General features: G+C 41.4%; 1 protein-coding gene across 2 annotated transcripts in view; it reads left to right on the top strand.

Moving 5' to 3' along the window:
* Positions 1-2,022: 2,022 nt before the first annotated feature.
* The window catches only part of znf710b (zinc finger protein 710b), a 28,205-nt gene continuing 4,629 nt past the window's right edge, over positions 2,023-25,598 (top strand). The window contains exons 1-2 of one of the 2 annotated variants that reach the window (XM_026172266.1): positions 2,023-2,183; positions 22,365-23,936. In XM_026172266.1, the coding sequence (XP_026028051.1) occupies positions 22,407-23,936 (1,530 nt within the window). In that variant the 5' untranslated portion in view covers positions 2,023-2,183; positions 22,365-22,406. Of the gene's footprint in view, positions 2,184-20,801; positions 20,958-22,364; positions 23,937-25,598 lie in introns of those variants that run through there. The other variant, XM_026172261.1, reaches the window with a different exon arrangement.

Below are 25,598 nucleotides of genomic sequence, written 5' to 3'. Positions count from 1 at the left end.
CTGCCTTGGCCTGTGTTGACACTTCATAAAGATTAACACTGATGTAGTTATTCACACATTAACAGCAGTGAATTAAGGAATCTTAATCAAATAAAATGTGAAGCACTTAGACACAGAAAAAAACATGCTGTCACAAGAGCTCAGTGGAGTGCTTGTGCCCTCTAGTGTCAGTGTTGTATGTTTTCTCACAGCAAAACATTTCATGAATTTGTCACACTTTTTTAAAAACTAGAAAAGGCCTATTTTTGCCTTATGCAACACCTACTGAGATCATGTTTTAAATAACTTAACTTTTAAATTTATAACTCAAGTCTTAAGATTTTTAATTTTATTTCACGTGTGATTTAATTACATCAAGCACCTACAGTAGAAGGAAAACATTTCTAGAATAGTGTCAATATGATTGTCTGTCTCTGTGTTGACCCTTCAACTAGCTGGTTACCTGTCAAGGGTGTGCCCCCCCTGTCCTATGGCGCTGTGGCACCTAGGACAGGCTTCAGCTCCTGTACTATGGATGGATGCTTTTGAAATCCCAGGAAAATATTCCAAATTATTATTAAATAATAAATTATTATTGTTTGTGCCAAACCTTGCAGTAACACAAATGGCCACTTGAGGCTGACACGAAAAACTACGCGAGTCACTTTACACTTTCCAATTTAACAACCTGCAATTTTAAAAGGGGTCCCTCTACTTTTTCCCTTTGTGACAACTGTAGTTACCTGTATAAAATAAATGAATCTATGGTAATGAACCATTAGAGCTGTGGCCACTAGTGACAGATCAAATACACTGTTCAGTTATTTATTTATTTTTACATGCTTTTTCCCCCTCCTGGCCAAAATAACCATCCCATTTAATATCACAGCGAAACACAGATTCACCTTGCTAACCAAGTGAACTAACCAGTAATTACATTATTGGAATTTCAATTCAAATATGGTCCTATTTTTACATCCTATTTAAAAAGTAAGCAAACAAAGAAGTATGGTCACCTTAAATACCAAACTGGAGGCTTAATGTTAGTCCCAAAGCTATGGCTGCTGTCATGGTTGGACAGTGAGAAAAAATTATGACGCTACATTGACTTTGCCCACTGGGTCCATCTGAAACGTATAAAGACTAAAATGTACAACAATGGACTTATCGTTTTATTCTGTGTGAGCAAAATGAGTAGCTAAGGCAGTACAATCATCAGAGAAGTGTTTACAGGGTTCCTGTCAGAGAGGTGTTATCCCACAGGCTCCGGACCGGATACTTTTTTTGCAACTAGCGTATCGCCCCTTGGTGGCTATAATAATATTGCTGGTTTAAGGCACCAGCGTTGACTTACCTTTAGACCTAGGAGTTTATTATAGGTGTGGAATGTCTGAGCTCATTTTATATACAGTCTATGTTCACTGCATACTTACTTCTGTTCCATATATACACATTTTCAACAGTAAATATTTGCATGCGGTAACAGTTCTGTTTAAAAAATCTTTACATCTAGAGGGTTAGGGTTATCTTTAAAGTGCCCGTGCATCATCAGAATCAGAATCAGAATCAGAATACTTTATTCATCCCGAGGGAAATTAGGGGTTACAGCAGGCAGCACGCTAATGGCGCATGCGCACTCACAAAGGAACCTTCTGACCAACTTTACACAAACATCACATTGGGGAGACATGTCAGAAAGGTGGCGATGCACTCCTGTGTTTGGGATGCAGACATAGTGCCACCTGGTGGACTTTGTTAAGCTCATACAATTGTGTCCAGCACAGTTTAAAAACTGTAAATAAATATGAAAAATAAAACTACCCAGTAAAACAGGTTAGTCCTAATAAGGGTTAGCCAAAAATATGTATTCTGAAATTCTGAAGTTAACATCTCACGTCTTTTGTAGCCTCTGTATATTATTGTAAAGGGTGTAAAAAAACAGCGCAGAAGTATTAATTCATGAAAGGTGCAAAAACATATGATGCTCACTGCGTGGTGATTAACTGTACCTATTAAAGTAGCTGAGCCAGAGTCCGCTGTGGCGTTGAGGAGGAGCTCAGTTGTTTATTCATTCACGTCAGCCCCTCTTCCCTTCCCTTCCCTCCTTCCTGCTACACACAACGGGGACCCACCGTTGTAACTGTTTTTCCCATATTAAAATTAACCACAGCCACGTCGCCACCATAAACCGATTTTGGAATCAGGTGAGTTGCGCTTTTATCTTCCTTTGGAGATTACAATTGGAACAGAAATGTATATGTGGCGCTGGCGCGTTGACTTGTCCGGCCCGGCGAGGCGGAGGAGGAGTATTTCAACCGTAACTTATTAAATTCCTCCTGACCAGGCTCGAAAATGTATGCGCGTTATGTGCGGCGATTTCACCGTCTGTGCGCTTTAGGCGACTGTCTTTCGGTGCGGCTTTTCACGCCGTGCCGAAAACAACCGCGCGATGTAGGTCAACAACTACAGCCAAAATGTCGTCTTTTCTTTTTTTACTTCCACATTCTCTCATGCCACAAACAGATGGCGTCGAGAGAGGGGGATGGAGAGAATGGGGAAAGAGGCGCATAAAGGAGTAGGGGCGACACCAGGCCACATTAGCCATCACTAATCTAGACCATGCACATGCAACATAACCCACCCCGTTCGTGCCAAAGACGTCTTGCAGGCCTGTCTTCAACAAAGTTTTTGCCGTTAAGTTGTCGGGTCTTTCTTTTTAAAGATGCGGTGGAAGTTCTTTTTTGGACCTGGGGATGATGGTTTATTTTCAGTAGGCTGAAGTGTCGGCAGTGCCAGCGTTAAGATAAGGCTGGCCACTTTCAGCTCTGGTGTATGTAACGCATAGTCGAGGCCACATTTTGGTCACAACCCTGCGCAAAGGGGGATATTTCGACACCGCAAAGCACCGGGAAGATGCACTGCAGTAACCTGTAGCCAAAGCGGCTTGCTGCTGCTATGGGAAAGACAAGCTACCACCAGTTGGCTGACTCCTCCAAGGGCTGTCAGAGATCAATGATAGGCCACACAGGTATCCTCCACTGCACTAATGAGGTCAGTGCATCTAACACTGGCTTGTCAAGGGATGTGAAGGTACTGTAGGGCTGTCCCATTTGTGGCACTCTGTGCCATTAAATGTAATGAAATGCAAAGCCAAAGCCAGTAATCGTACTGCTGACCCCTTGCATACCTGCCATGCAGTGTCTAATCATGTAATGAGGACGGTGCACTGCATGCAGCAAGGCAGCTGCATACTGTGCATACCAGTTGGCAGCTCAGGGCCTATAGATGTTCTCTGAGTCACTGCACTTCAGTGGCTGGCAGTAATTAAAAACATATCCTCCCATTGCGGTCTAAGGGTCATCTAATTGATGGTCATTTAGAGGGAAATATTTAAATGACTCAGCAGCGTTCACTAAGGTATCACTGCTGTGCAGATCCTAATTCATGCTGCAGAACTTGCCATTAGCCTCTTTCAAAGTGATGAATGAGTGTCCTGAAATCATGCTTTGACTTAAATGACTCAATCATCCCAGTGCCCACGGGAGAACAGGGCGTCAACCGCCGCCGTTCACCTCAGGCTTCTGTACTGTTACTGTAGCCATTTCGGCTGAGCATCTTCAGTCAGTTTTGTCTTTCTGTTGTTTCTGCACGAGCTTTAGGTGATGTAGGTTCAATGTTTTCAGGTCGAGGAGTCCACTTCCATTGTTGTCTTTCAAAGAGTTTATCTGTTGGCTCCTGTTGTACTTTTTCCTGAACTGTCAAGCCACTATAGTGGATGGCCAGTCATGGCCACATCGATTTCAGTGCTCTGCCTCCCTGAATGCAGTTTTGAGGCTCTTTGACTTCCCCAGTTTGATCATAACAACTCCCATCTTTTTGTGCAGTAAGGCTTTTCAGCCAAATAATTTTTCTTGCAAAGTTATTATCTATTATCTCTGAGCTGGCAGCACACAATTGTTTTGTTTGTTTTTCCTATTTTAATCCCATATCTTAAACTTATAATATGCATACCCCCAAAATGTCAACATCAACAAAAATCACAAGCAAGCAATCAACTTTTACCCGTAGAACTTAGGTCAAGTTTTAGTGTACTGATTTCACCAGTCACAAAATTGTAGCTCGTATTGTTTTCAGTGTGTGTGTGTGTGTGTGTGTGTGTGTGTGTGTGTGTGTGTGTGTGTGTGTGTGTGTTTGGCCAGGTGTTTCTTTGTCCATCTGGATGTAAGTGGTCAGATTTTGTCAAAATGATGTCAGTATGCACGATGGAGTCAAAATTTTAGAGGTGTGGTCAAACTAATTAGTACTGAGTGCTCATATCATAATGCAGTAATTAGAACACATTGACGAGCATTGTTACTGGTGTGATCCCATTCCATTGGGTTACGCAGTGATGAATTTCCCCAAGTTTGGATCGATAATGTGTTACTGCACTGCACTGCACTGCCGCTGCTGGTTTTCACAATCTGTATGTTACTCAGGGGATCATAAGCCGTTCGTTTATGGATCATCATCAGCAGGGTGATGGTTGAATCTAGTCCGGCCGGGCCAAACAGCAGTCTTATTCCCCATAATCCAGAAAAAAGACAAATCCAGTCATCTTATCAGAAAATTAGATGCTTCTCTGGCAAATTAAGATAAATGAAAAATAGGCTTTTTCTATTTTCTCCTTCCGCTCTTTATCACGCTTTGGGAATACAGCTGTGGTAAAAGGTTTAGAATAGCTGATGATGGTGTCAGCACATTGCAGCGCTTCGCTGTGCTGCAGGCAGGGTTAAAAAAAAATGTTTCTCAAAGCACAAAGGCCTAATGTGTGGGGCCTGTTGGTAACAGCTGAACGACCTCCAATGTGCATTGCCTGCTTGTTTGTATGTCCTGCATGAGTGCAGTGTTTAGGCCTGTTTCACCACTACAATGCCCAGATCTTCTGGAAGAAAGCTTTTTATTTTGTAATTGTTAAAAATAAAACCAGATTTAGGGTAACTGCATTACCAAAGCAAGCTGACAATTCATCTTTTAGGGCATAACTCATAACACAATTCATAACTTTGCATTACCAGACTGGTTGAAGTTTTGGCACGCTTGTGTTTAAATATTACACTTTAATGCAAGACGGTGGTACCTAATCTGTCTGTTTTTCTCATGATTGTGAACGGACCAAAAACCAGTGCTGTCAACTGTTATTTTCACCAGAAACTTTGCTACACAACAGACAGAGAAAGGGGTCTGGATTTAACCCTGGACTCGTCTGTGCCAGAATAATTTTTTCCTCGTGCAAGTGGCATGGCTCGAGGGATCGCAGCATCAGTTTGTTAATTCAGCCTGAAATTTCTCTTGAATAATTGCATGGAATGCCGTGATTTATTTATTTATTTATTTATTTATTTTTAACACATCCAGAATAGGGCTGTGCGATATGACCAAAATCTCATATCCCGATATAAGAATTCTATCGTCCCGATAACGACATAAATCACAAAAACGTAACATTTTCTGTAAATTCTGTGAATCTCGGGCAGCTCGACTTGCGGGAAGTGTTTCCAGCTGCGCGTCATGTACCTGGAGTCGAGTGTTTTAACCAATGCATGAAACTATACATTTTTAGACATAAGTTGTAACGGCCGCCGTTTTCTTTGTGAGTATTTATTACACGGCGTGCTGCGGGGAAAACACCTGTTATGACGTTTGAGTCTAAGGTTTATTTTTTAGCACCTGGCGGCTCTTTTTTTTAAATTCTCATCCGTAAATAATCTGCTCTTTCAGTTTATTTTGAAAAGTCTCAACAGGATCTTGAGCTTTATTGTGAAAGGTTTATGTGGAACATAAACAAGCGGACACGCGATGCTGTTACCCTCGTTGTTGCTAACCACAACGCATAAAAACAGGCGCTTGTCCTTCAGTAGTGTGGTTATATTAAATATAAGAGAAAGAGATAACTTTAAGAAATTAATATAACCACTACAGTGACCATCAAAACGGTGAAAAAATATTGCCCTAAACAGTTTATTTTGCGACACCACGAAACAAACCATAGCGTAAAATGAAACGATAGACGTTTTTATATCGTCATCCGATATATATCGTTATATCAAACAGCCCTAATCCAGAATCTCTTAAAGTTTAATCCTACTGCATATGGTAATCAAAAAACTTTTCCTGTTGGTTGTTCCCTAGATTCATCTTGAGAAATACTGGATGCATTGCTAAGATAATATGGTACAAATATTTCTGTTTCCCTCAGGATGGATGTTACTGTGGTAATCCACTAACTTCTCATATACGACTATACTCAGGTCAAATTTTTAATGCCCTTCACTGCCTTAGTTTATAAACAGATTCCTGCAAAATGCTACTGTGCTAAAAATAAATGGAGAAGTTGAGTGTTTTCTACTAGTATGCCTGTTTAACATCACTGTGCCGATGTGCAGAGCCAGTAGCCCGGTTGAGGCTCTTGGTCTTATTAGAGGAACAGTAACTGTCTTAAGCTGATAAATGTGTTAAAACTTGGAAAAACAACAAAAGATACGGGCAATTTTAATGCAGAATATTTTTATCAAGATAATGCCTGTTTTATGGAGTGCCCTCTGAAGGAGTTTTTAATAGAAAGCTCCAGTATGTAATGCTTATTAGGTGCGAGTCATGCCTGTCAGTTTTGGTCTCGCTGCTGGTCTGGCTAAATGCTGTTCTTGCCAGCCTTTGCTGTGAAGTTGCTAAGAGTTGTCTGGTGAGTCTGTTTGGGCCTGCCAGTATACCCCCAATCATGCCAAATTCCCTGCATGAAAAAGATTAGCAGTGCTGAAGTTATTTTGCTGTACTAGGATAACATGCTATTATACAATCCGTTAATTATTTTATGGTTGAATTCGTTTTGCACTAGTAAGTCTTTCCTCCTCTTTTTTTTTTTCTCTCCGCTTTCATTCTGATTGCATCCTGATTATTAGCCAGACATGAGCAGACCCATAATCATCCAGGCTGATGCTGCGCACAATCTGCAACTATATTCAGTGTTAGTGTTTACCATTCGGGTCTCTGCAAGCTTCTATTCGGTTTGCTAACCACCGCTCTTCAGCAATGCAGAGTGGTGGCCTAGTTCATGCCCTTTCAATGTAATTTTAGCTGTGTGTGAGTGTGCATGCATTGTGAACGCCGTCTATGTTTCCTGCTCCCTCATGCGCTTTTCTCTCTTTGTTCACTCCGTCTGTACGTCTTTAGTGATAGAACTGTAGTCATGACACACTAGCACAGCACTCTGGTCAGTGATGCTGTACTTTTACCTTTGGTGATGTATGTTTAGCTTCGCTGCACCTCTGGATGATGGTGTTGGCCTCAAGGGAGCTGGAGACAATACAGCCATTTTACAGTGTGGGTGTGATTGACACTTTGTGTTGCTCAGCCATTAGTGCAGATAAGTGGTTCAAACTGAGGAAATGTAGCTGGAGAACTGGATCCGAGAAGACAAGTTAAATGTCTTGTGGATTATGAAGAATGTTAGGCCTGCTGGGTTTAGTTTTTGTGGAGAAGACAAATTATTCACAAGTGCAAATCGAGCATAAATGTTACCATTTTTTTTTCTCTACCTACTTGTTTATGGTGTTTATGGTAATTAATCAATTTTCTTAAAAGGAATTACAAATGAGTGCGTGACTCACACAAAAAGTGTGCAAGATGCTGTGGTTTATAAAGATAATTAATAATTCACCAATTTCCTGTCATTATTGATACTGTGTAAAGAGGTGAGTACTTGATAATGCAACAGTTCAACATAGAACTGCAGACATAAGCCATGATATTGCCTGGTCACAAAACAGTTGGAGTCAAATGTGTTCTCAATATTGGAAATGCTGTTTGGTTTAGGTGATAGTGCACCAGAGAAAAACCTGCTGTTTCATATGGACACAACTGGATATCACAGTGGAATGTAATGGGGACCTGGCAGGTTAATGTCTGATTTGCCTGCATCTGTTACTTATGTTCTCACATGCAACTACTGTACACATGCACACACACAGACACATGCCTGGGGTTGAATAGAGTGTGTTTGTGTGAGTGAAGAGTCTCTAGATGGCTGCAGCTAAGTTTCTTTTCCTTGTTTTGATGTCCTCATCTGTTTCTTCAGGCAAAAGTCTCTGAAGCAAGGCCACAGCAGGAATCACATTTTCACATCTGATGCTAAAACGGCAGCAGAGCTGACTTTTTGGACTAAATCCTTAAAAAGTGCTAGAGGATATAGCATCTTTTCCAGAAGTATTTAGTGCCGAGTGGCAAAACTGTTGGAGCTCATTTATGAGATTCCTGTATTATCCACGAGTGACAGTGGCGGGGCCATCAAGAGCCTTGTATCAGGTAGGATGAATGTTAGCAGTCTGAAAATTGTTTGGATTCAGCAAAGCATAAAGTTTGAGACAAGAGGAAAGATGAAAAATGGCCTTTAAATTATTCTGATTTAATTTTTACAGACTCTAGGTGTCTCACTCGGTGTTTTTTGTGCTTTCTTGCTGCTGGTATTGGTAAACGTCCTGAACTCTGTGACATATTGATTCAAAAAATGTTTAACCAAAGCTCTTCCATTAAAGATATAATGTTTCACTCCTCATGACAAATTGGCAGAAAATTTGGACTGTGCTTCACTTTTCCCATCACTGCTTCCCCTAAAATATTTCTACACTCCTGACATCGCTCTTCCTTCAAATACCAGTTCATTTTTTGAAGTAATTTTGATTTGATTTTTCCTATGGGAGTAAAGGATAGGATAATTATAAGCCACAAGGCTTCAGCCTATTCCTTTTTTGGTTACTGTTTGATTGAGTACTTTTATGTAAAATGATAATCTGTTGTTGTTGACTGAAATAAATATTTCACAATATTAAAAAAAAATGTTAGGGTGAAGCCTGAAAGTACACGAGGAAAGTGTTGGTGCACCCCTGCTAAAGACTAAACTCATCTGCCGCTCCCCGGGGTAATGAACAGTTTGAAAGCTTCATGTCTGATGGATTAGTTTCATGTATGTCCGGATGTATGTGGTGATATGTGCAGTGTTGTGCAAATCTCAGATGTTTGGGTTTTGATCAGTCATGTGCTGTCGTCAGGGAAGCGATTATCAGGGCCCAAAATTAATTCTGCAGCATGGCAGTAAGCCAGACGTACCCCCACAGCGAAAAAGATCCATCTTCAGGAACAAGAAGAACAAGTAGCTCTGCAGCAGATGCAACATCACAGTGTCAGTCAGGGATTGCATGAAGAGTGAAGACGGTGCGACCAGAGAACTGAGGCAACAATCTGCTTCCCAGGCACCTTAATAACTTCCACTCAAATGCACCAACTGTAGAAAAACTGCTGCTGGCAAAGAGTGGTTGATTTGGGGGTTTTCAGTTTGTTGGACATTGTATGGGTAATAAATGCAATTTATTCATAGCATGCTTTTTTTGTGACTAAACATTTGCACAACGCTGTATATCTTCACACTTACAAACATATTTCTGTCCCCTCGGTTGCCAGGTATCTCAAGACAGTGACTGGGACAGACAATGACTCTAACAGATGAATGTAATAATAATAATAATAATAATAATAATGACGATGATGATAAATTATTAAAAAAAATCGGATTACAGTTCCAAAATGTGCTGTTTAAGTCTCCGTTTTGGCAAGACCTTCTGAAGTGTCCTTGAGCAAATCGCTCAATCTCAGTCTCTTTTGTGGGGGCGCTGTTGTATCGGTAGCAGAAATTCACCTGGTGAGGAACAAGAGAAGAGAATTGACTTGAGGTTATCCATAGATTTTTACTTTCTTTATATTCCATTTTCTACTTTCACTCATGTCTGAGTGGGACGGCTGGATCCTGATCGCCATGCTGCTGTGTGTTAAAGGAAATCTGTAGCAGAGATGTTGGACAAAGATGACAAGGAAGTGATGAAAAAGGGGGGGAATGGCAGAGAGAGGGGTGTATCCATAGAAACATGAAGAACGCGTGATTTAGAGGGAGGGGAGGAGAAAGGAGGGATGTAGTTTGAAAGTGTTACAGCTACAAAACACTGGAACAAAATGGTAGGCCTGCAGCAGCATTTATCTAGCAGCTGAACTGATTGTGTTTTCCCTCACACTTAAGCTGGAAGTGCTGAATTATTTCATTGTTGTTAATTAAATTTGTAGGACAAAGGTGAAGTATAAAATGTAACAATAATGCTGATCTTTGCATGCGGGTTTATGTACCGGTTTTTCTGTCCATATGTAATATATAAACAGACAAGCAAACACGGCCACGTTTTTCTCCCTATATCACGTTTTTCTTTATTCCAGGGAACTTTTGGGTTTTTAAAGGCTCTTTGCTTGGGGTCGGTACAGTTTGACCTCTCGCAAATGGTGCAGGACGTCAGCGCTCACTACTTCTATCCTGCCGTTTTAAAATGGATTTGTCAGGTTCTGTGCGGTGCTGTCGTTTAATGTGCTGCATGTGTGCGCCTGTCAGACTGCTGATTAAACGTGAGGTTGAGGTTGATGCCGATATTTGTTTGTGTGGGTTAATACTAACGTTAACCTGTGAGGTCAAATGTTCGATGCTGCTGTCACTGTGTTTCAAACATGTCTAAAATGTCCTTTTAGGAGCTGCAGGCTTCTTAAATATGTCACAAAAGATGACACATTGCATCTCACGACTCATTTGAAATTGATGCTGGGAGATGAACACCAGCACGAAGTGAGAAATTGATGACCTCAAATGACGTAAACATACAGCTTAAACCACCTCTGCTAACCAGCAATAGTATGATTTCTTCATTATGTCAGCGTAGGATTTTTAGATATAATAATAATAATAATAATAATAATAATAATAATAATAATAAAACTCCTTTCATTAAAACAAACAAAAAAAAAAAGTGTGGCTTCTGTATGAAGTACATTGCAATGGATTTACTTGTATAAGATCAGTGAGCAAGGACCAGCAACATAGTGTGTTGTCTTTGCAGGGTGCCAAGAACTGCAGTTCTGTGAGATGCCATGGGCGTCTAAAAGATGCACACAATGTGTCCTCTAGTTTGATGCCCATGGTGATATTGGAAAGCAACAGTTCAAGTTCAAGTGATGGTGCTGGAGCTTAGGAGTTTTTTTCATTTTGCTCTTTGTTTCTTTACATTGGCTCTCACTGGTTGGTTAGGTTTAAACACCAAAGCTAAGTGGTTACGTTTGGGAAAAGATTCTGGTCTGTGTTCTGTTTGCATATCAAATGAATAATGTTTATCTGGTGCTTTTAGATGTTTTGGCAAGTGTCCCTTTTTAAGTGTTCCTATTTGATGTTGAGAATGAGACCCATGTTACTATTGTGAAAAATCAAGATTTTGGAACCTTTTTATTTTTGAACTAATACTGATACCAGTGACACTTTTATATAACTAAAATTTTTTTTAATTATTTACGTGATTTTCCACACCAGACCAGCTGCCTCGGTCGCTGTCTAATCGTGTCTGCCATGTTGATTTTATAGTGTTTACGTGCTACGATTTATTTATTTATTTAATTTTTTTTAATGGTTATGTCAGACTATTATTAAATCCAAACAGATAATTCAGATTCCTCTTGTTCTAAAAGTTCTACTTTATTTTTCTATACTTCCCTGTGCAGACAAAAACACACAAACAACAAAAAGATGGTCAAACAGATATTCATACTCCGTGTACCTTACTGCCTTAATATCACTTCAGTTTATAATGTTAGCACATAGCAATTATTATTCCTGGATAAACACTTGTGCTGAAGAATGTAATGCAAAAGGTAGAGGTTCATAATTCTCTCAGGTTAGACGTGATGCACAGCCTTGGTTTTAATGTGATCTACACTTTTGGTGATTTTATTTTTAATTTTTTTTATTCAACAAAACAAACATTTGCAGCATTTAAAAAAAAAAAAAATTTTCTTTGCATTATTTCTTAAGTCAGGCAGTTTCATGGTATATCACACTATTATTAATGTTATTTTGGCAAAAGTGAACTTCTTTTTTTTTTGGTAGGTTTACACTATTATTTTTCTTTTAGGACAATACAGAAAATGTAACATTTTAATGTCATAAAAAAGAAATGAAACCTTAAAAAAAACACGCTTGTTTGAGTTGGCAGTTTCTAAGACCATGAACCTCAGTGGTTTGCATGCATTATATAGCTATAATTGCTAGACAGAATATGGGAACGGCTAAGGAAGACCTCACTCTGCACAGCTTGTGTGTCTATCTACTAAATATTGTCACACATCGTTACTACCTTCCTTGTCTCTTATCCATTCTTTCTGTGGGTTAGTTGCCCCCTCCCTCCTTAACTTTGAATCTTTCCCTCTCCCTTAATTGTTGGTAAAAATAGCATGTGACTTTTGAATTCTGCCATCTGTTGGACTGAACATCAGTTTTAGATTCACTTGTGTACCATTTTCCTTCAAATATGAAAATGATTTTAAGTTTTCCACCTGTTGAATAAACGTAAGTTGGCTGCTTGTATGAATCTTCTGTCATGGCCCCCGTCTTAAGTTTAGTTCAGCTCTGCTTTTCCTTCATCCAAAAAACCCAAAACTGCATTACTGAAAACCAGTAAAATGTGTGGCTTTACATTTTAGGTGGGGGGAAGCTATAGAACAGAGCCAGCTGTAGCACGTCTCACAGCATTGAGCAATCCATCCATGTCAATTATGCTCTCGTTCTGATACCCCCACCCCCATTCCAAATAAATTAACACTCCTGGCAGCAACTTTCACAGCTACATCAGGCACAAAATAAGGCATGCTTCTTATTAAATATGGTGCATTTAGCAGTAAATTGCCTGCCACAAATATTTGAAAATCATGTATTATTTATTTAAATACTCTCCTCCCCAAACTTTGCATTCTCATAACTGTGACAGTCGTTTCAGTGCATTTGGGCATCACTACACCTATGCATACAATCAAAGCAATAAGCAGTCCACTCATGGTGACAAAAATTTGGCTATAGATCCAGTCCTTATGACGCTACATGCTGTCATGGGGTACAAGGTAGGCTACACCACAGACAGGTCGCCAGTCTGTCACGGGGCTTAGGGTTGGATATGACACTCCCATCCATCCATAAAGCCACTTTCTGTTTCCTCGTGTGTTGACTAAACGCTTGTTAGTGTGTCTACAGGAGAGCTGTGAAGTGTAGCTTTGTAACAAACTCAATTTTTGGACACAGATTATTCTGTTATCAGGAAAATTGTAGTTATTAGCCTATGTTGTCTGTTCCTCACCTGGTTACCCGTCGATATGGGTGAGCTTTGATCACAGGTAAATGAGGTCACGTGTCTTTTTTTTTTTTTTTTAACCATAAAAAACATCTTGTCTTGGTCATAAGTTATTTTGGTTGATCTCTGCTCTTTTCTTCATCTGTTCTTTAATGTTATTGAAAGCAGCAGCAGAGCCCCTCTCAGCTGTTAGCACACCCTCATGCTACATGTCTAGCCAGTCACTTGAGATGTAATTGTTGTTGTGTTGTATTTTGTTTTGTATCATATGATTAGAATTATGTGCAATTCATACAGGTTCCTTTCAGTACCCTTCACAGTGCTCCATTTAATCCACTCACTGATATAACAGTATCTGAGAAATGTATATCATGGATTTGAGTACATTTCGTATACCGCTCCGCAGTACTGCGTAAAGACTTTTTTAGTAAGGGCTGTGAACACATCATGGCATACCTGGATGCAGCTGTTTTTACCCCACAGTGATTAACACAGGTGATAACTGCTGTCGGACTATTGTGCTACTGTGTGTGTTTGTGTGGCCTTGTGAACACCAACATGCCATTCTTTTTCTTCTTTTGCTGCAGCCATGTTTGTGAAACCACAAAACAGAGTGAGATGGGTTTTGTGCTCGTTCTCCCTCACTCGCTCCCTGTTTTTTTTTTTTCTACCTCTTTTCTGTTTTTCTCTTTCCAGCTCTCTTCCCCTCCCCCTATTTCTGTTCCTCTTTCCTCCTCTCTCTCTCTCTTTCATTCTCCCTCCCTCCTTGTCTCTCTCTCTCGCTCTCTCTTTTCTTCTCTCGCTCTGGGTTTCCATCATACTTTACCCCTCCCTCTCCTTTTTGCCTCTCTTTCTTTCTCTCTTCCTCTCTCACGTTGCACACTGCCCCTCCCTCTCTCACTCTTTCTCGCTCTCACGTTGCTCCCTGCCCCATCTCTCTCTCGCTCCCCCCCCCCCCCATCTTTTCTCTGTCTCGCTCTTCTGTCTCTCCCTCTCTTTCTCTTGCCTCTCTTCCTCTCCCTCTACATCCTCCCCTCCCCCACTGGTGCCTCTCATTTTCTCTCTCTCCCCTCTCTCACTCCACCATTTCACTCACTCACTCACTCCCCCTCCCATCCCTGTTCTCTTTATCTCCTCCCCTCCCTCCCCCTTCAATCCCTCTTTCATTCCATGCAATCATCTGTTCTTTCTCTCTCCCTCTGCTTCCTCTATTACGCCCCCATTTTGTCCTCTGCCATTTCCCTCTCTCCCTCTCTCTTTTTCCTCCATGTTCTTTCTCTTTTGTTGTTTACCACACTTCCATGACATTTATGATACAAACTTTATAAAAAAAACCATTTTTTTTCTATCACAGAAAAACGAACCCATTAGGCAGGGGAACAATTATATTTCTAGAATAAAACCTACACCTTGAACACAATACTCTCCTTCCCAGTCACACACATTTTGCACATTATCTTCTTATTTCACTCGTCCATCTGTGGTGCCATTTACCGTACTCCTCTTCGCGTAGTTCCTGTAATGACCTGGCCCGAATCTACCATTTTTACCCCAAACACTGTAGTGGTTGCTTCTCTTCGGTAGCATTCAACAAGTGGCTTACTTGCTAGACTCCAAAACAACCCCAACTGCCAGTCATCGTCCTCAATGGAACATAAAGTACATTAACCAGGTGCTTTCCTCACCTATCAGGTTTAGGGTGGCCTCATGAGATGATGTGCTCCTTCAGCACAGCTGGGAGCTGCAGCCATTGATGGTTTGCTGTGGTTTTATGGGACAACTGATCTGTTTTTGTTTATATAGGAGGAGGATATATTTGAGTACGTAGAAGCTATTTTAGTCTGCACCAGTTCTTTTTTTTGTACATGAACGACATGTAGTGTTTGTCAAAGTTTAGAGGAGGAGTATTATTCTGACCTGGCTAAATCATCAGAATAAAACCTGTTAGAAAGCACATTAAAGACAAATGTTCAAACAATAATCCTGTTTACATAACCTCTCAGACAGTACACGTAGTAGTGGTAACAATAATTTTATTTTGGCACTTTTCAATACACTCAAGGTCATCTTACAGCATGAAATTAACAACAAAAGTAATATTAGGAGAAATTTAAAATCCTGAATGTAAAACATATTAAAAAACAAGCAAACATGATTATAGTTGATATGCTGATCTGAACAGGTAAGTGTTCTGTGATTGAAACTGTCAGAGTCCAGCTGATAGAGGTGAAGCGATGCTGTGTTCCAAAGACGAGGCGAACCTCAGCTTCTGGCACCCGTGGTGTTAAGTCTGATACATGGAACAGTCGGTAGAGTAGCTGAGCTGAGTATATGAAGGAGTGTGAGGATGAAGAAGGTCTGAGAGACACTGGGGTTGTCAAATCATTAAGCACTTTGAAAGTGAGGAGAAGAATCTGTATTGGATGCATTGGCGAATGGGGAGCCAATGAAGCTGGGTGAGATTATGTGTAATGTGATCGGTGGACTTGGTGCAGTTGATGATTCTTGCTGCAGAGTTATGTACCATTTGGAACCAATTAAGCAATTCTTTGGGGAGCCCAGAGAGAATGGCATAGAGGGAATAATCCAAACGAAAGGTGACCAGGGCGTGAACCAGAACTTGTGTGCTGAGTTGAGAAAGAAACAAGTGTAGTTTCGAAATGTTACATAGGTGGAAGAAGGCTGAACCTGAGACATTATTGGAGAGGGAAAAGGCTGAACCTGAGAGGAAGAGTATTTCAAGATGATTCCAAGACTTTTGACACTTTTTGCAAAAGTGTGGACTTAAGAACCACCTATAGAAACAACAAAAAATAGACTTTTGATTTAGGATCATTTCACGTTTACTGATGTCTAGTTTGAGCTGATTGATTATTTTCCCAGTGGTGATGGCCTGTAGGTCATGGCGAGGATAGAAGGGGGAAGAGAGGTGTTGGGTTTTGCAGAAATACAAAGCTGTTTGTCGTCAGCATAAAAATTAAACTGTTTTGTGAGATGGGGGGGAAAATATTTTCAAGATAAAGAAGATAAATTCATTATTTGCACAGAAAGATACCTGAGGGATACCATGTGTGACAGAGGCTGATGAAAAGCCTTATTTGTTTTTGTAAGTCTTGCCTTGAAAAAATCATTTATGTCAGAAAGTCTCCTTGATTCCAATATTGACCAGTTGTTGGCCAATATTGGAATGCGGAATGTAAAAAGTGGCACTGAGGTCAAAGAGGAGGAGGGTATTAAGAAAGCAGGTTTCTAGTGTGAGGAGATCAGTGGTGATTTTAACAAGCTGCTCCAAATATGTCTAGAATGGAATTGAAATGGCTTGGGTGGGTCTGAAGATGTGATGCCTCTATGCTTTCCAAAACTCAGGAAATGGATGAAAGGCTGGAAATGGCCCTATAGTTATTAAGGTTGTTGGAGTCAGATGATGAGCATGTTAATTTAAGTTTTAAAATCTGCTATGACTTTACAGCTCGTGGCTCAAATCGGTCAACAACTGCTTCACTGGGTGAATGGGTTAAATGCAGAGGAACTATTTCCCTATGGGGGCTAACACATACACATTATTATTATTATTATTATTATATCAGTTTCCTTCTTACTGGATCTTTGGTTCTCTCTCTCTGTTTTTGTTTTGTTGTTTTTTTTAATTAATGAGATTGTCAAAAAATTAATGAAAATCACTATTCGTTTTTACGGTAGGAAAGGTATTGGTTTAAATACACATTGCTTTAGTAAGAACACAGCTGTAGCTAGTGTAGCTACCAGTATTAACTGATTTGACAGCACTGTTATAAGTACATTTGCCAAAGTATCATATCATCGCAGGTAAGATGCATTAAAATTCTTAAAATGCAAACTTGTGGATCCACAGATTTGCAGCAGCAATGTGGAGTTGAGATCACTGCTAGCAAATATAGCCATGGCTCTTCAGTGGCTCTCAGACAGGCTCTGTAGGTCAAAGGCAGGGAGATCTGTCCAGTCCATGTTTGGCTCTGTCCCACCTTGTTTCTTTTATGTGAATATAGCCAGATCCACATCAAGTCTGGATGCATTTGAGACAGACACCTGGCAGGATACATGGGAGAAGCCACGTTTGGTCAGATTTCACTTCCTGCTGCCGTTTGATTTTATCTTTAGGAAACTGCGACTGTTGCTGAACAGGAAAAAAAGTGTTCATTCGTTCTTGAGAATACAGCTTGCACAAGAGGTTGGAAGATGCAGACTCTGCAACTCTTTCCCAAGTGTTTTGGCATTTCCAAATCTACATACCTTTGTGTTGTATATGTACTGCATCCTTTTTCATTTGTAAGTTTATTTGGCTTCACGGTTTGGTTTCTTATTATTTCAGGTCACAATTTCTCCTTAAGCATGTCTCCCTGCCTCTGACCATCTTGCTTTTAAATGCTTGAACTGTGAACAGGGCCCAAGAGAGTAGGAGTTCTAGCTGAAGCAGAAGTCACACCCCTCTGCATTTTGTAAAACTGCATTCAGAAATCATCCATTTAGTTTGTTCTTCATAGACAAATATGTATCGCTAATACTTTTCTTTGCATATGTAAAGCCAAAGTCAAGTAATTTTAAAGTAACTGATGGTTTTGTTTAAGTTTAAATGAGCAACACAATCTTGCATTAATTCTTACTGTGGAAAAAGTATGCAAAATGTTACATAAAGACTAGACTATATGCCATGATCCTCTCTGCTTGACTTGCGTTGCGTGACTGACAGGAAGTGTGCTGTAGCGTGACCAAAGGGAAAGTTAACTATTTTTGGAAAGTTTTATTTGGTAAATAAAAGCATGAAAATCAGTGAGGCTCAAAGTAGAGGCACCATAATACCTGCTCATTGAAGATTATTCTAAAACATAAATTGAACTTAAGGCAGGGAATGAATAATATGAAATCAGCTTATTATGGCAGCATATAAAAAAGACATACTTGAAGCATATCCACACAATATACCTTTTGCAGTTTACTTAAACAAGGGATAAGGGAAACAAAAATATGGGAAATGATGGATCGTCTGTAACTATTTCTTGTGGACCTTTTATGTTCTTGAGTAATCACAGAAGTGTTAAATTTGTTCATTTACAGAAAATTGTGGGAAGATTTGTTCCCAGTTCCTTTAGAGTCCAAGGTGACATTTTGCAGAGAACCAAAATATGCTGATTTTTATCAGGAACATTGTTGTAGTCTTGTTTCTGATTAATATTGTCTTGATTGCCTAATCAGTTAATAAATTAATCAAACCTAATATGTTTTGGGTTTTTTTCTCAACTTTGCATATTTGTGTCTTCATTAGAGCCTGACTGATATTTTGGTCCCCTGATATTATCAGCTGATATTGGCCTATTATACAGTATATACACTAGCCAGACACTTCATTAGGTACAGCTTGATAGTACCAGGTTTTACCGTCAGAACTGCTATAATTCAACATGGTGCTGTAAACATTCCTCAGAGGTTTTGGTCCAAACTGACATCATGGCGTTAATTGCTGCAGATTTGTCTGCTGCACATACGTGACAGCAATCTCCCATTCCACCACATACCAAAGGTGCTCTGTTGGATTGAGATCTGGTAACTGTGGAGACCGTTTAAGTACAGTGAACTTATTCTCATATTCAAGAAACAAGATTGAGATATTTTGAGATGATTTGAGCTTTGTGACACGTCATGTTATCCTGCTGGAAACAGCCATCAGAAGATGTGTGGTGGTCACAAAGGGATGGGCATGGTAACAGTACTCTTTAATACTGTTTAAATGATAATCGTTGGTAATAAAGGGCCCAAAGTGTATCAAAAAATATCCCCCACACCTTCACGTCACCTGGCCTGAACTGTTGATGCAGGGCAGGATGGATCTGTGCTGTAAATAGCGTTTGTGGATAGTTCAATAATTATCTGAACCAAAAAATCTAGTATTGGTCAGGCATCAGAATTTCTATCAAAGCTAAACTACAGGCATGAAAAGGGGTAACACTTTAGGTTTTCATAAAAAACACAGTAGCTGTACTTGGAGTGAACTCAGTCTCTGTAGACGTGTTCTGCGACAGGGGGGTGATGTGCGATTGATCTGATTGAAGGAAAGATTGTCACTTTTTATGGAAATGAATGTTGTGTACCCACAGTATGTTTTAGAGCAAACACTGCTTTGGCTCAAACACTCATTAATAATGTCTTCCAGTGTCTACAATTACAGTCATCTGTTGATTTATTTTTGGCAGCATCCACTGACTCACTCATGAGATTTTTGCATATTTTAAAATTTAAATAAATTCTTGGAAAAATGATTAAGTGATTGACAGACCCGTTTGTGTCTGTGATCAGAGTTTTATTGACAAAAACAGCGAGGTTGGTACCTTAGGCCCACTATTTACGTGAATCAGTAAAATAACAGATTGGTTGATTATAACACTAATAGTTTTTTGAGTCCTCAGTCTTTGTGGACTAATACACCAGTACAAAGTATTTCCTGCAAAGTGCATACAAGACACTATGCTGAATGTAGGTTTTTATATGTCTGTCGCCCTTTTCTCATTTCGCTCCATAATTTGCAGCTTTCGCGTTGTCTCGCTTTCATCATTGGCAGGATATGCATGACCATTGTGGACCGTGAGGCCACCGTCTCGCCGCTCAACATCTATCTGATCTCTCCACGCATCCCATTTCACTGAAGGTGCCGTGGTCGTCAGATGACGTGAAAAGAGATGAAAGTTCTTCACACTTGAACTTTGACGTTTCCTCAGGCGTCAATCAGCAGCTCATTTTGTGTGTGTGTGTGTGTGTGTGTGTATGCATGTGCGTGTGATCCATGGGACTGTTTGATGCATCATTTCAAGCAGAATAATATCTCCGTGCTATTCTTTTACTTTTCATTGCTTCTTTTTCTTTTACCGCATTCTGCTCCCATCCCCCCGTCTCCTTTCTTTTTCTCTCTCTCTTTCTGTCTCCCCCCTCCCCTCTCTTTTCCTTGAGTATTCTTTCCTTTCAGTCTCTCCTCCTGCCCCCCCATCCATTTGCTCATCTCCTTGTCAGTCACCTTCCATCTCTTTCTTTCTCTCACCGTCTCTCTTCTTTCTCCTCTCTCATGTAACACACTCGCATCCGAGACTGTGCACGAAACAATCTTCCAACACTTTCCCCATACTCGTAAACCTCACTTGATCAATGAGAGAGTGAAAAGATACAGAGGAGAAGGCGCAGGGATGCATGGATGAAACACAGAGAAGAACTCAGCTGCAGATACAGGAAAAGAGACAGACAGGGATGTGCAGAAACAAAGATGAAGAATGACACACAAAGAAAGAAGAAAGGAGGGCGAGTTGCTTTGGTGGAGCCATAATTTCAGACGGATATGATGCTGATCTTGTTTTTGTTGTTGGTGTGTGCGTCTTTTGACTTTGATGTGACTTAACCTATTGATTACTGGACTGTCAAGGAACCTTGTGCATCAGTGCTGCGCCTGTGTATGCGTGTGTTTTTAAACCTACTGGCCACACGTGCTCATTTGGCTGCAAGAATATTTGGTTTGTTTAGTGTCTGCTCTGTGTTTACGCTGGTGCGACCAGACTCGCTACCGAAACTGTGCTGAAGACTAAAGAGAAGGAGGCGGAGGGTAGCGTTAGCTCCGCCTCCTCACATCCCTCACGTATAAATAGGAGGCAAACATAGTCTATTCTCACTCAACACTCGCACTGAAGAATGAGATCCTTGAAGCACCTGAAACCTCACAGCAGGAGGAGCGTGGTGAGTTCACTGGCTCTCGCTTGTAGCATGTTAAGTGGTAGTTTGCTGAGGTGGTGGGCAACGTGGGTTTGATCCCGGCAAAGCTGAAATGATACAGATAGAAAACTGCCATCAGAGATGCTTTGATTGTATCTGGTTTTCTTTTGTTTGTAAAGTTCCTTTCTGTGGAGTCTTTTTTTATTCTAAATGAAGAGCTGCCACTTGCATTAACTTATCGCAATCTCTGTTTGAGCTTTTAAAAAAAATCTTTCTCCCAAACTCTTCTTCGGTGTCATCTTTTTGTCTTCTTCACTTTTTGTTTTTATCTTTCATTGAGTGTCTGGCTTTCATTTTGGCATTTTCCTTTCTCCTTCTGTCTCCTGGTTGCTCACTGCCTCTCCCTCCCTCCCTTTCCCTCTGTCTCTACATGTCTTTCTTTTTCTTTCTTCCTCTTGCTCTCTTTTGCCTGCTGCCTCACACTCACCCTCTCACTCTTTCACTCAGCCCTCTCCTCCTCCCCCTCCCTCTCTTATGTGTGTGTCTCTCTCTCAGCCTTCCTCCTTCCCTCCTGCCCACCCCCTCCTTCTCCTTATCTCTCCTTCACTCTCCCTTTACCTTACATTTTCTCCTTTTTTTTCTTTTTTTCCTCTCCCTCCTCCCTTTCACTAGACTCTTGCATGCTCTAAGCTCTCACTCGCTCACTCTTTTTCCTGCTTCTCTCCCTCCCTCCCTCCATCTCTGTCTCTGCTTCTGTTCTCACTCTGCTCTCCAGTGTTTTTGTCTTATCTTGTGCTTTTCTATTCTTTTTTCATTTCTTAATCTTGCTCAGTTTTCATTCTTTTCTTTTCTTTTTTCTTTCTTGCACTTGAATGTGTGTTTGTGTGGAGATCAGTAGGCCATCTAATCCACCACACACACACACACACACACACACACACACACACACACACACACACACACACACACGGTTAGCACGTTGGATTAGGATGCTGTCTTTCATAGTTCCTGTCTCTCCAGATCTGAAGGTTTGTTTTTGGACACTGTTCATTCAGGTTGACTACTTGTACTAGGAAGAGTGATTTGGGGATAGATTTGCCTCAGTGGGAGGAAATGTCTGCTTTTGCGCATCCTTTCTAGTGATGTAATAAACAGCTCCTGAAAATCTAAATTGTTCTTACTTTTTCTCCTCTCTGTCAGCAACTAGCTCAAATAATCTGATCAGATGAGTCTCACCACCTTTTTTTCTTCAGTAGCTCATTTTTAATGGAGTGGAGGATGGTGCACAGTAGTTCACATTGAAAACATAACTTCCTGCCTTTATAAAAATTTACACTGAGCTTGATTTTTGTTCCCCTCTACAACACTTGGCAATAAAAAACATTAAAATGCTGATCTCTTTACAAACAGTTTGTCTCTTTCCTGTTCCAGGAGGAGGCGAGCCGGCGCCTGGGTAGATGTGAGCCCAAGGTAATGGCCAGGCTGGTGGACATAGGCACACAGACAGATCCAGTAGTTGTGCTGTCCTTGGCCCAGGCCGCCGTGCTAGGTCTCATCTCCCAGAATGAAGTATTCGGAGCTACCATTGCACCAAACGGCTTCTACACTGGTGAACCAAAAGAGTCCCCTGCACCCCCAGTAGACGGAGTTGACTACGAGTACGCAGACCAACTTATCGGCGCCAACGGAGATTATCTTGGAGAAAACTTGGGAGAAGACGGTCAGATGCAACCAAGCTGCAGCCAGCGGCGGTGGCAGCAGGGGCCGCCTCAGCATCCAGATGGGAAAATGGTAGTCCCCGATCGTCATGGCCTTCAAGCAGGTGACATGTCCTCTTCCCACGTGAAAGGGGAAGGGATGAACTCTGGAATGTCCTCCTGTGTCCACATGCTGAACAATATGGCTCCCAGAGGTGGTCTGGTTCAAGTAGATCCGGCCACCCTGAGAGGCACCAACAAGAACTGTGCAGAATGTGAGCGGGAAGCTACAAACCAGCAGCAAGCCAACACACATGTCCACCCTCCTCCCCCCCAGGTGGCCCACAGGGGACCGGAGCAGGGCCACAGAGGACTGCAGGCCCAGCGCCCGATGGGGGGCCACGGTCGAGGTGGTAGAGAGGATGAAGAAGAGGTAGAACACCAGGGGAACACAATGATGAAACCCACACAGCAGGAGGAAGCTATCAGCAGCTACTTCCAGACCAGTGAAGTGGGAAGCTACGATTCTACAGAGATGGGAATGGGGGGCGAGTATGAAGACAGCAGCCAGAGTATGATGTGGACAGACGGGAGTGCGGCAGGGCAGCATCCCCAGCCTCCACACCCCCAGCCTCCACGTAGACACGGTGGCCGTAGAGTAGACCGGCTAGATATCAACATCCAGATTGATGAATCCTACTGCGTAGACGTGGGAGACGGTTTGAAACGCTGGAAGTGTCGCATGTGTGATAAATCCTACACCTCTAAATATAACCTGGTCACACACATCCTGGGCCACAACGGCATCAAACCGCATGCCTGTCCACATTGCGGAAAGCTTTTCAAGCAGCCCAGTCACCTCCAAACCCATCTGCTAACCCACCAAGGTACGCGGCCTCACAAGTGCACAGTCTGCAAGAAGGGCTTCACCCAGACCAGTCACCTGAAGCGACACATGCTGCAACACACCGACGTAAAGCCCTACAGCTGCCGCTTCTGCCGCCGTGGCTTCGCCTATCCCAGCGAACTGCGAGCGCACGAGGTGAAGCACGAACGAGGCCGCTGCCATGTGTGCTCGCAATGTGGCATGGAGTTCCCCACCTATGCTCACCTCAAACGCCACCAGACCAGCCACCAGGGTCCCCACACCTTCCAGTGCACCGAGTGTAATAAGTCTTTCGCCTACCGTAGCCAGCTCCAGAACCACCTCCTGAAGCACCAGAGCCCGAGGCCTTACACCTGCTCCCAGTGCGGCCTGGAGTTTGTGCAACTCCACCACCTACGTCAGCACTCGCTCACCCATAAGGTATCTGACTGCTCAAGTTGCACACATGCTGTAAATTTTACCTGTAGATCAGTATTCGGCAGAGAGGTTGTTTTTCCTTTGGCTTGTACAAAAATATTGAATGCTTTGATTCTCTTTTTTTTAATAGAGAGTCAAAACAAACTAACATAAAAAAGATAATTTGCATCTGCAGTTCATATATAATTCACCTTAAGCCTTGGGTGTAGTTAACAGATACGAGCATCCACCTATCTGGCATCCTTTGTTGTCTTTGTCAGATTCATCTTGTTACAAAAACACATGATTTTAAGGTCAAAATAGAATCAACGTATCAGTCTAATATAAGGAATTTAGCACCTGGATTTAGTATGCTTATAAAAAATAACAGCTGGTAGAGGCTCGAGCCCCCACCTGCAACCACGAATTGGATAAGTGCAAGAAAAAAGATGGATGGATGGGAAAAAAGAAACTATTCCATCAACATGGTAATGCTAGACTTTTCTGTGTGGCTTTTTTTTCCATTCATTTGAAATCTTTAATAATGTAGTGCCAACAAGTCACGATGAGGAAATGTATTTTTCTTTTTTATATTGAGTCACTTTGAGTGGTTAATTGCCCAGTGAATAGAATAAACTCCAGGTGGGTCATAGAAACAAGAAGAAATTTGAGTTTCTAGCCTTGAATAATTTTTTTTTAATGGCAACAAAACCAAGTCTGAGTTGTTAAGCAAATAGTATCAATTCTCATGTGAAATATGTTTTCGTTGATGCCATTTTCCCTGTGTAAATGCTGGTAAATCTTTGCAAAGGCTTCATCAGCAGTTAGAAACACAGCACTTAATCAAAATGGTGAAAAATCAAAGGAAATTAGAAGCATAGTAGAATTATCTGGCAAATGTTGCATTTTTAGAAAGACCTTCAATCTCCTTGTCACGCTTTTTCAACCCTTGCTGTTTCCCACACTTTCACACAGGTGGGGAAGAGAGAGATGAAGGTGCGTCGGATTACCTTGTGCTTGTATTTGTGATCATTCTTGGTTATTCTAAAATCAGTTCCTTTTGAATGAGACTTTTTTTTCCCGCCCCAACTTTTAGTCATGCCTAGTGGGTGAAGGAATAGAAGATATAGCTGACAGATAGAAATCCCACACGGTGACAAATGAAAATGCTGTGTTGCTAGGGACGGGCTCAAATGTGCTTTCTACTGGGGCAACAAAAACCCAAAGCCACGTTCATCATCAAATTGAAAGTGATGAGAGCAGTGAATGTTCTCAGTGGAGAGAGAATATTCTCTTTTGTGGCTTGTTTGAGCTGGTTGTCTGTTCACTGCTCCCCCTGGTGGACAACGTCAGCTCAACCCATTTGCCGTGCAGACAGTGGGCAGACGGACAGTCTGCCAGATTTGTCTGCTTATACAAACACTGTCTCTCGACCCACTAGTGTCCCGTAATACATATTTGTTCCTCGCAATAGCCTTGAATCCGCTCATTCAGTCGCAGGTTTTTGTCTACTGACACTGACTGCAGAGTGGAGTGCAGGAGGCAGCAGCACATTCATTGAGACAGGCCTCAAGGCCTTAGATGACAGTTGTCTGCTCCTGTGACCCACTGCATGTGTTTGAGAACGTTACAGCAGCTGAATAAAGATGATTCAAAGGGCCTTTTTCCTGTATTCTAGTGATCTCC

This window comes from Astatotilapia calliptera, chromosome 1 (assembly GCF_900246225.1).
Source record: "Astatotilapia calliptera chromosome 1, fAstCal1.2, whole genome shotgun sequence".
NCBI lineage: Eukaryota > Metazoa > Chordata > Actinopteri > Cichliformes > Cichlidae > Astatotilapia > Astatotilapia calliptera.
This window is presented reverse-complemented; position numbering and strand designations above follow the sequence as displayed.